A 10,285-nucleotide genomic window follows, 5' to 3' on the forward strand; every position below is an offset into this window, starting at 1 on the left:
TATAGATATCCTGTATTAAGGATTAGTGGGAGAGATATAGATATCCTGTATTAAGGATTAGTGGGAGACCTATATATATCCTGTATTAAGGATTAGTGGGAGACCTATATATATCCTGTATAAAGGATTAGTGGGAGACCTATATATATCCTGTATAAAGGATTAGTGGGAGACCTATAGATATCCTGTATTAAGGATTAGTGGGAGACCTATATATATCCTGTATTTAGGATTAGTGGGAGACCTATAGATATCCTGTATTAAGGATTAGTGGGAGACCTATATATATCCTGTATAAAGGATTAGTGGGAGACCTATAGATATCCTGTATTAAGGATTAGTGGGAGACCTATATATATCCTGTATAAAGGATTAGTGGGAGACCTATAGATATCCTGTATTAAGGATTAGTGGGAGACCTATATATATCCTGTATTAAGGATTAGTGGGAGACCTATAGATATCCTGTATTAAGGATTAGTGGGAGACCTATAGATATCCTGTATTAAGGATTAGTGGGAGAGATATAGATATCCTGTATTAAGGATTAGTGGGAGACCTATATATATCCTGTATTAAGGATTTGTGGGAGACCTATATATATCCTGTATAAAGGATTAGTGGGAGAGATATATATATCCTGTATTAAGGATTAGTGGGAGACCTATATATATCCTGTATAAAGGATTAGTGGGAGACCTATAGATATCCTGTATTAAGGATTAGTGGGAGACCTATATATATCCTGTATTAAGGATTTGTGGGAGACCTATAGATATCCTGTATAAAGGATTAGTGGGAGAGATATAGATATCCTGTGTTAAGGATTAGTGGGAGAGATATAGATATCCTGTATTAAGGATTAGTGGGAGACATATAGATATCCTGTATTAAGGATTAGTGGGAGACCTATATATATCCTGTATTAAGGATTAGTGGGAGACCTATATATATCCTGTATTAAAGATTAGTGGGAGACCTATATATATCCTGTATTAAGGATTAGTGGGAGACCTATATATATCCTGTATTAAGGATTTGTGGGAGACCTATATATATCCTGTATAAAGGATTAGTGGGAGAGATATAGATATCCTGTATTAAGGATTAGTGGGAGACCTATATATATCCTGTATTAAGGATTAGTGGGAGACCTATATATATCCTGTATTAAGGATTTGTGGGAGACCTATAGATATCCTGTATAAAGGATTAGTGGGAGAGATATAGATATCCTGTGTTAAGGATTAGTGGGAGACCTATAGATATCCTGTATTAAGGATTAGTGGGAGACCTATAGATATCCTGTATTAAGGATTAGTGGGAGACCTATATATATCCTGTATTAAGGATTAGTGGGAGACCTATAGATATCCTGTATTAAGGATTAGTGGGAGACCTATATATATCCTGTATTAAGGATTAGTGGGAGACCTATATATATCCTGTATTAAGGATTAGTGGGAGACCTATAGATATCCTGTATTAAGGATTAGTGGGAGACCTATATATATCCTGTATTAAGGATTAGTGGGAGACCTATAGATATCCTGTATTAAGGATTAGTGGGAGACCTATAGATATCCTGTATAAAGGATTAGTATAGATATCCTGTATTAAGGATTAGTGGGAGACCTATAGATATCCTGTATAAAGGATTAGTGGGAGAGATATAGATATCCTGTATTAAGGATTAGTGGGAGACCTATAGATATCCTGTATTAAGGATTAGTGGGAGACCTATAGATATCCTGTATTAAGGATTAGTGGGAGACCTATAGATATCCTGTATTAAGGATTAGTGGGAGAGATATAGATATCCTGTATTAAGGATTAGTGGGAGAGATATAGATATCCTGTATTAAGGATTAGTGGGAGAGATATAGATATCCTGTATTAAGGATTAGTGGGAGACCTACAGATATCGTGTATTAAGGATTAGTGGGAGACCTATATATATCCTGTATTAAGGATTAGTGGGAGACCTATAGATATCCTGTATTAAGGATTAGTGGGAGAGATATAGATATCCTGTATTAAGGATTAGTGGGAGAGATATAGATATCCTGTATTAAGGATTAGTGGGAGACCTATAGATATCCTGTATTAAGGATTAGTGGGAGACCTATAGATATCCTGTATTAAGATTAGTGGGAGACCTATAGATATCCTGTATTAAGGATTAGTGGGAGAGATATAGATATCCTGTATTAAGGATTAGTGGGAGACCTATATATATCCTGTATTAAGGATTAGTGGGAGACCTATATATATCCTGTGTTAAGGATTAGTGGGAGACCTATAGATATCCTGTATTAAGGATTAGTGGGAGACCTACAGATATCGTGTATTAAGGATTAGTGGGAGACCTATAGATATCCTGTATTAAGGATTAGTGGGAGACCTATAGATATCCTGTATTAAGGATTAGTGGGAGACCTATATATATCCTGTATTAAGGATTAGTGATTGTCCCACATATATTCTGTATGTAAGGATTAGCGATTGTCCCACATATATTCTGTATGTAAGGATTAGTGATTGTCCCACATATATTCTGTATGTAAGGATTAGTGATTGTCCCACATATATTCTGTATGTAAGGATTAGTGATTGTCCCACATATATTCTGTATGTAAGGATTAGCGATTGTCCCACATATATTCTGTATGTATGGATTATTAATTGTCCCACATATATTCTGTATGTAGGATTAGTGATTGTCCCACATATTCTGTATGTAAGGATAAGTGATTGTCCCACATATATTCTGTACGTAGGATTAGTGATTGTCCGACATATATTCTGTATGTAGGATTAGCGATTGTCCCACATATATTCTGTATGTAAGGATTAGTGATTGTCCCTCATATATTCTGTATGTAGGATTAGTGATTGTCCCACATATATTCTGTATGTAAGGATTAGCGATTGTCCGACATATATTCTGTATGTAGGATTAGTGATTGTCCCACATATATTCTGTATGTAGGATTAGTGATTGTCCCACATATATTCTGTATGTAGGATTAGTGATTGTCCTACATATATTCTGTATGTAGGATTAGTGATTGTCCTACATATATTCTGTATGTAAGGATTAGCGATTGTCCCACATATATTCTGTATGTAAGGATTAGTGATTGTCCCACATATATTCTGTATGTAAGGATTAGCGATTGTCCGACATATATTCTGTATGTAGGATTAGTGATTATCCCACATATATTCTGTATGTAGAATTAGTGATTGTCCCTCATATATTCTGTATGTAGGATATGTGATTGTCCCACACATATTCTGTAGGTAAGGGCAAGTGATTGTCCCACATATATTCCGTATGTAGGAATTAGTGATTGTCCCACATATATTCTGTATGTAGGATTAGTGATTGTCCCACATATATTCTGTATGTAGGATTAGTGATTGTCCCACATATATTCTGTATGTAGGATTAGTGATTGTCCTACATATATTCTGTATGTAGGAATTAGTGATTGTCCCACATATATTCTGTATGTAGGATTAGTGATTGTCCCACATATATTCTGTATGTAGGATTAGTGATTGTCCCACATATATTCTGTATGTAGGATTAGTGATTGTCCTACATATATTCTGTATGTAGGATTAGCGATTGTCCCACATATATTCTGTATGTATGATTAGTGATTGTCCTACATATATTCTGTATGTAAGGATTAGCGATTGTCCGACATATATTCTGTATGTAAGGATTAGTGATTGTCCCACATATATTCTGTATGTAGGTATAGTGGTAGTACGATTAGTGAGAGAACTGTAACATAAGTTCAGAATTATTTTTTCTAGCAATACATCAAAAGATCATTTAAAAGATACATTTCTTCTTTTATTCATTTCATGATTTTAAATATAATAGCTTCAAAATATTAAACATATCTTGTTGCATAAAAGTAAGATAGATGTACATCATCAATGACAACATTTCATAATTAGCATCTCAACTGATGTAAAATGAAATCAAACAAACATCTTATAGGGTTAGAATTGAATATTATACAGTAATGATTATGCAATTTCTTATCCTCAATTCCAAAGTAACAGATTTATTTAATAAATACCGGTATAAGATTCATTTCTGTCTGCAATGATACAGAAAACAATTATCAATTCTAACTTATATAAAAAAAAAGATGTCATTTTGTGGTGAAACATGTTTTTTCATCATGACTTGCGATATGGGTCATTTCTTTTTAGTTATCCACTCTATGTAGGTAGCATTTTCACTTAAACATTTATTACACTCTGTTTCATTATAAAAGCTCAGTCTTTCATATCTTGTAGAGCCTTCAAAACTGGTGAAGATCATTCATCTGGATCACAGAATAAGTCAACCAAACTTACAAATTTTAACTCCAAGTCAATTAAATTCTAGTTCTGAGCAGATCTGACCCCTGCGACCTTCAAATGAATAACAGTTATTGTTTTTATCAACCTTATTGACAAAGTGATCCCTGTATGTTCCTTTTCTTGAGGTGACACACCATCACATTATTGGGACTGTTAATCAAAACAGATATATCTCTGACATACTATTTCCTTATTTTAGCGACTCCTTGGCTAATAATCTGCCAGTTCAGTTCACCGCCAATTTCTTCTGCCTTTATGAAAGCCTCCACTAGTACCTGCAATGTTGCTGCTCTCCCTGTTTTGTTTCTCCATTTGATCAACATGCATTGGTTATGATTTAGAGCTCCGCTATACGGGTTAGATAACTGAATTTGCTCGACCTCGGTCTTATTAATAGTTAATGCAGTCGCAACAGACATGATTGCTGTCGAGAAAGATTTCGAGAAGTACATAAGATCCAGTTCTGATACTCTGTGGGCCTTTTGTTCATCTGTAAGTTCATCTCTCAGTTTTTCTACAAAAATAAAGAGCAAAAAAAGGATAAAAATATCTACACTCAAATAAAATCATTGAAAAGATGTACCTGTGAAGTTCTGTATTAATGTATATAATATATTATTATAAACTCTGATTTCGTGTAGTGAAGAAAGCTACTATAGTAGGCTATATATAATATTCTTTGTAATATCCTCTTGAGAAAATGGCTTATGTGGAGTTTGATGTGCCATAACACTAAATTGTACATTGTGGTAAGCGTTTGGGAGGGCAAAAGCCAAAAAACCAAAAATATTAATTTTTATCAAATCGATAAAGATCAAACCCAGTAGACTTTGTTTGGATGAAAAAAATATTTTCAAAATAACACAATTTGAACCTTCTGTCTTGTAACACTCAATATCAGTTCTATTTTGTCTTAATCTATGATATGTGGTAGTCCTTTGATTTTCTGTGACCTTCAGGTAAGTAGATCCATTTTACACAATTCTTCAGTTATCCATCCAATATTAGTTTCAAAATTGCTGACCTGTTCACATCTAGGTCTGGTGACCTAAGGGTATAGATCATTGGCGTGTAGACCTGGTGACCTTTGGATATAGATCTGGTTACCTTTGTGTATAGATCTGGTGACCTTTGGATATAGATCTGGTGACCTTTGGATATAGATCTAGTGACCTTTGTGTATAGATCTGGTGACCTTGGTTATAGATCTGGTGACCTTTGGTTATAGACCTGGTGACCATTGAGGATCTTTGAAATAGAACTGGTGACCTTTGCGTATAGACCCGGTGACCTTTGGTTATAAATCTGGAGACTTCTGGGTGTAGACCTGGTGACCTTTGGGTATAGATCTGGTGACCTTTGGGTATACAACTGATTACCTTCAATAAGAATCTGTAACCATAATTTCCAGATCTTCAGTTGTAGATCATGTGATCTTCAGTTCTAGATCTTCAGACTTTAATTTCTAGATCATATGATCCTCATTCTAGGACATGTAATCTTCAATTCTAGATCAAGTGATTTTCTGTTTTAAATCATGTGACCTTCAGGTCTTGACCAGCAAATGTCAATTAATATTTTGTGAAATTTGGTTCTAGATCTTGTAACCTTGAATTCCCTATCATGTGACCCTCAAACTTACTGAGGCTAATGATGATAAAAACCATACCTCCTTGGCTTCTGTTGTCTGTAAAGTCAGGTTCAGTTGCATCAAGCTGATTAACAATAAACTGGTAGTCTCTCCTTAATATATCTCTGAATACTTCGTACGCTGCTTCTCCAGAGTTATATAGAGTCTCCAAAAATGTTCTGTTTTTATCTTCTGTTGAAGCTTGGCTTCGTATAATTTCACTGTCCCTTAAGGTAAAAATACCACGTTCAATTAGAAGGTCAACTACATATTTTGCATCTAAATTTTCTAACAGATATGTGTAGTTTTTGTCAAGTCGGTTCTGGTCCCTCTTATTGAGTCTGCCTTTAACTACTGGCATCTTTTCCACAGCAATAACTGCAAAAAAGAAAGTTTCTTTGTAAAAGGAAGAAATTAAGGTGTAACAATATTCAATAACATTAACTGACAGTGACATTTTTTTAATGCTAAAATCCCAACTCCCAGGTTGAGTGTGCCCACAGTGTAATAAAACTGAAATTTTTTATCAAGGATTTTTATTTTCATTTTGCACCTGTTTGCAGATAAAGAGTGACTTTCTAACACTCCTGGTACTTAACCTTTCTTAACTCTAAACCCAGCATCAATTCTAGTAACCTTCATGAATATTATGAGAATTGAATTATGAGTATCGTTCACTGGTTTTGTTTGGCTGTAATTCAGTTATTCAAACTAATAAAAACAAGAGGCCCCTGGGCCTTAACAGTCATCTGACTATAAAAACCTATATACAGAAGAGGCAAAATAGGCCTAAAATAAATTGTTCAACCACTCTATAGCTTACACAGGAGACATTGTTGGTTCATCGAGACATTTTCTGTAAACTTGAAATCATATTCATTTTACATGCACTACACAATTGCCATTTCTCCAGTCATATTCCCCATTCTCCATAATACTTTAGTCCCTTGATGTTGAATCAACTTTCTGAATTTAAAAAATGACTCTCAACTTTCAATGATGTTCCAGATGAAATTTGGTTGAAATCCATTCAAGCATTAAGAAAGAGTAGCAGTTTTTAACCAAATTTGGTTATTCCCCTTTTGAGACCTCCCCCCCCCCAAGTCCCTAGGAGTCAAATCAACTTTCTGCCCAGGCATTAAGAAGGAGTAGTGTTTTGAAGCAAAACATTGTCTAATTTCCATTTCTGGACCCTGCCCCCAAGTCCCTAGGGGTCAAATCAACTTGTTGAACTTAAGAATTATTTTTACAGACAAAATTTGAATGAAATCCACACAAGCATTAAGGAAGAGTAGTGTTTTGAAACAAGTATTGTTTACTACACATTTGGTGCTCCATCCCAGGTCCCTAGGGGTTGAATCAAATTTCTGAATTTAAGAAATGATGTTTCAGACCAAATTTGGTTGAAATCTGCCAAGTTGTTAAGCAAAAAATTATGGATGACGGACGGCACATTGGAGAGCATAAAGACTTTCTGTGGGGATGACTGCTCAGTTAGGTTTGATCTATCCATCTTACTGCTAAGCCTTTAGCTATGAGTTCATTAGAATAAACAGAGCAATTGTACGACATTCTGATTGAAATGTTTATGTTGTTGTCAGGGGAGAAAACTCCTAGACCTATTCTACCTGTAGTTGGAATTTCAGTACCATCAGTATAGCATTTAACAAAACCATTGTATTAGTTGTTGATGGTTGCCATGGATATAACTTTGGGTCCAGTTTTTTGTTGGAAGAGTTTCATAGTTAATTTTGGATTTATACACAACAGAGTCACCTTTACCCAAGGATGCTTCAGACCAAATTGGAACTGAATCCAGGCATTGCTACAGAATAGGTATGCACCAAAATATTTCAATAGTAAACATGTCAAAATATTTGTCCAGCAGCAATTTATTGGAATATCATTTTCAGTATCACAAGATATTGCAGCAAGTTCTAAAACTGTTCAGGGATTTTAACTACGGACATTGCATCGATTTGCAAACAAATTTTTAGTGGAATCAAAATTCAACTTATTTAATGTGTTGATAAAATTATGTAGTTTCCATTATATCACTGAATCAAATTAAGCTATTTTGCTACCTAGTGTTCATGTCCGTTCTACAATAAGTCATTTAATGTACTAAAACACAATGTATTGTGCTATATTGTGACATTTTTGTCTTCAGTTTCCCCCGTTTTTCTGTCGCTTGTTTATCTCAGCTAATCTGTTGATTGCCTTTACTGTGAGAGTTTTTGTCTGTACAGCTCCTTAAATATTTCAATGATGATAATTACCAGGGTGTTTGTGAAATTAAGTTTGAATTTAATCTGCATTTGAGGATTAATGTAAACAACATTGCAAGTGCAGGTCAAGATACAGGAATCATTAACCGATATGAGAAAACACTTCATGGGTGACTTTATCTATACAGTAAGCTGTGGTATATTTAGAGAAAAATTTAACACACACACCCTCACACACACCTACACATACACACACATCCTTATCCATCCATTATATATGGAAATCAGCATCAAGTTTCTGTTGCGTATTACATAGCTTGCCTGTGCACAAAGGACTGGTCCACTGGCCGGAGAAACTGGCTAACCTATCCCTCATCTTAGATGCAATCCTAGACATGTTTTTGGATATCAAATAGCTCGCATAAGAATGCTAAGCTGTGGTGGTAATCCTTATGTTGTTAAAATATTTTTGAAAATTTTGGAAACTATAATAAGTATAGCATACCAATAAATTGTTCTGAATTTCAATCTTTATATTTCTTTGTTTTTTTTTTAAAATATATATAAACAGTCAAGATAAATACTTTGAATTTAGTCATTTAGTATTGTGCTATTGATATGAGATGATAATTATCATTTATGTGAAGATTATGAGCACAGAAAATAACACAGGCCACCATCGGCAAAAATGTATGTATTTCGCAGGTATGTCGCCTTGATTGAAAGCTTTGCTTGTAGAGAGGCATCTTCAATCTTCTTGTTGCGATGTACTCAATGGGGAACTTAATTACCCCTTACACCCACTATGAGTCCCGGTTGCACGTACACGGTTATTACAATTGTAGAAAAAATTGTACAAATTATAAAAATATCAAGTCACATAATTTAGGAAAATGAATTTTAGGTCTTGATTAACATTAACTGCCACGTAAATGGTATTAAAGGACAAGTGGCGAAATAATCTCTAGACACCTTGTCACTATATATTCTAACACAAGGTGTAAAAGGTAAAAACAGGGATGCTAATATGGTAATATCACAATGATTTGGGTCTTACATTTGTATTCCTAATTTACTCACTTGTAAATTAATTGTTAGTTTTACTACATCCACCATACGTCAGGCCAAGGCATTGGAATTGATTGTTAGATTTATTTCATTCAATTGGCCCAACACATAAAAATTTATGGTTGGGGTTACAACAATAAGCCAACATTATTATGCAAACACCAATGTAGGGCCAACCTAATGACCAACAACCAACATTGGGCCAACATCTGCTATCTAGGAAGGTACTGCTACTTGTGACAGCTTGTAACTCCAGTACTAGAAAAAAGATGATGGCAATAGGGAATAAACAGCAGTTCTGGCTGGGCACTGCTCTTTGTGGAACTACTGTGCACACACGTTGGTTGTGGGTGTCACCAGAGCATGCATGTCGGATGTGCAGCCCCAAACCCCCTATTACACCAAATAACGAAAACCATATGACAATGTTGAGGGGGAAAATGCAAACTGTGCTGAGTATCATTCCGTGAAACAGTAACACTGTCGATACTTGTATCAGATAAACTTAACTTTACACTAAGTAAATCAACACTTGCATTTGGTTGCATTAATTAGTATTGGGTTGCATCCAGTAAATCGACACTTGTGTTAGGTTACAAGAGTAGTATTGGGTAAATCAGCGTTTGTATTGGGAAGTACTGTGTCGTATTTGGATTAATCATCGCGCCGACACAATCAACAAACGAATGAAGAATATAACTATGATGGAAACACATACTTCCTCAGCTGACGATAGCAGGTAGCTTCTGAAAGTGAAAGTAGAATTTTTTGTTGTAAGTTAAGAGTATGTACTTACCATGTACGTTAGAGATTCCAGAACTTAATGCAATTTACTGACAGCGAGCCAAACTGTTGAGTATTGTTATTTTCCCTTGACACAATTTCCGGATTTAGTTGACTTCACATACCCTAATAACCCAAATGACTTGCTACTGTTAACGCCACACCCCAATCACGACTAGACTAT

The 10,285-nt window shown here is 34.9% G+C and overlaps 1 protein-coding gene across 1 annotated transcript; it reads right to left on the reverse strand.

Annotated features, from left to right (window-relative positions):
• Window positions 1-3,858: 3,858 nt before the first annotated feature.
• LOC132559975 (uncharacterized) lies at window positions 3,859-10,210 on the reverse strand. The gene is made up of 3 exons (XM_060224621.1): window positions 10,115-10,210; window positions 6,062-6,400; window positions 3,859-4,906 (listed from the first exon to the last, which is right to left on the reverse strand). The coding sequence occupies exons 2-3, from the start codon at window positions 6,381-6,383 to the stop codon at window positions 4,575-4,577; spliced, it is 654 nt and encodes a 217-aa protein (XP_060080604.1). The 5' UTR covers window positions 6,384-6,400; window positions 10,115-10,210; the 3' UTR covers window positions 3,859-4,574.
• Between the last annotated feature and the right edge of the window lie 75 nt (window positions 10,211-10,285).

Source organism: Ylistrum balloti, unplaced genomic scaffold (assembly GCF_031769215.1).
Source record: "Ylistrum balloti isolate Yb309-2 unplaced genomic scaffold, AGI_CSIRO_Ybal_v1 Utg371000, whole genome shotgun sequence".
Lineage (NCBI taxonomy): Eukaryota > Metazoa > Mollusca > Bivalvia > Pectinida > Pectinidae > Ylistrum > Ylistrum balloti.

Excerpts from the sequence above, each read along its gene's own strand:
- LOC132559975 (XM_060224621.1), bottom strand. The coding sequence starts at position 6,383 with ATGCCAGTAGTTAAAGGCAGACTCAATAAGAGGGACCAGAACCGACTT. Across the intron at positions 4,907-6,061 it reads AGACAACAGAAGCCAAGGAG|AAAAACTGAGAGATGAACTT; the intron begins GTATGGTTTTTA and ends TTATTTTTGTAG.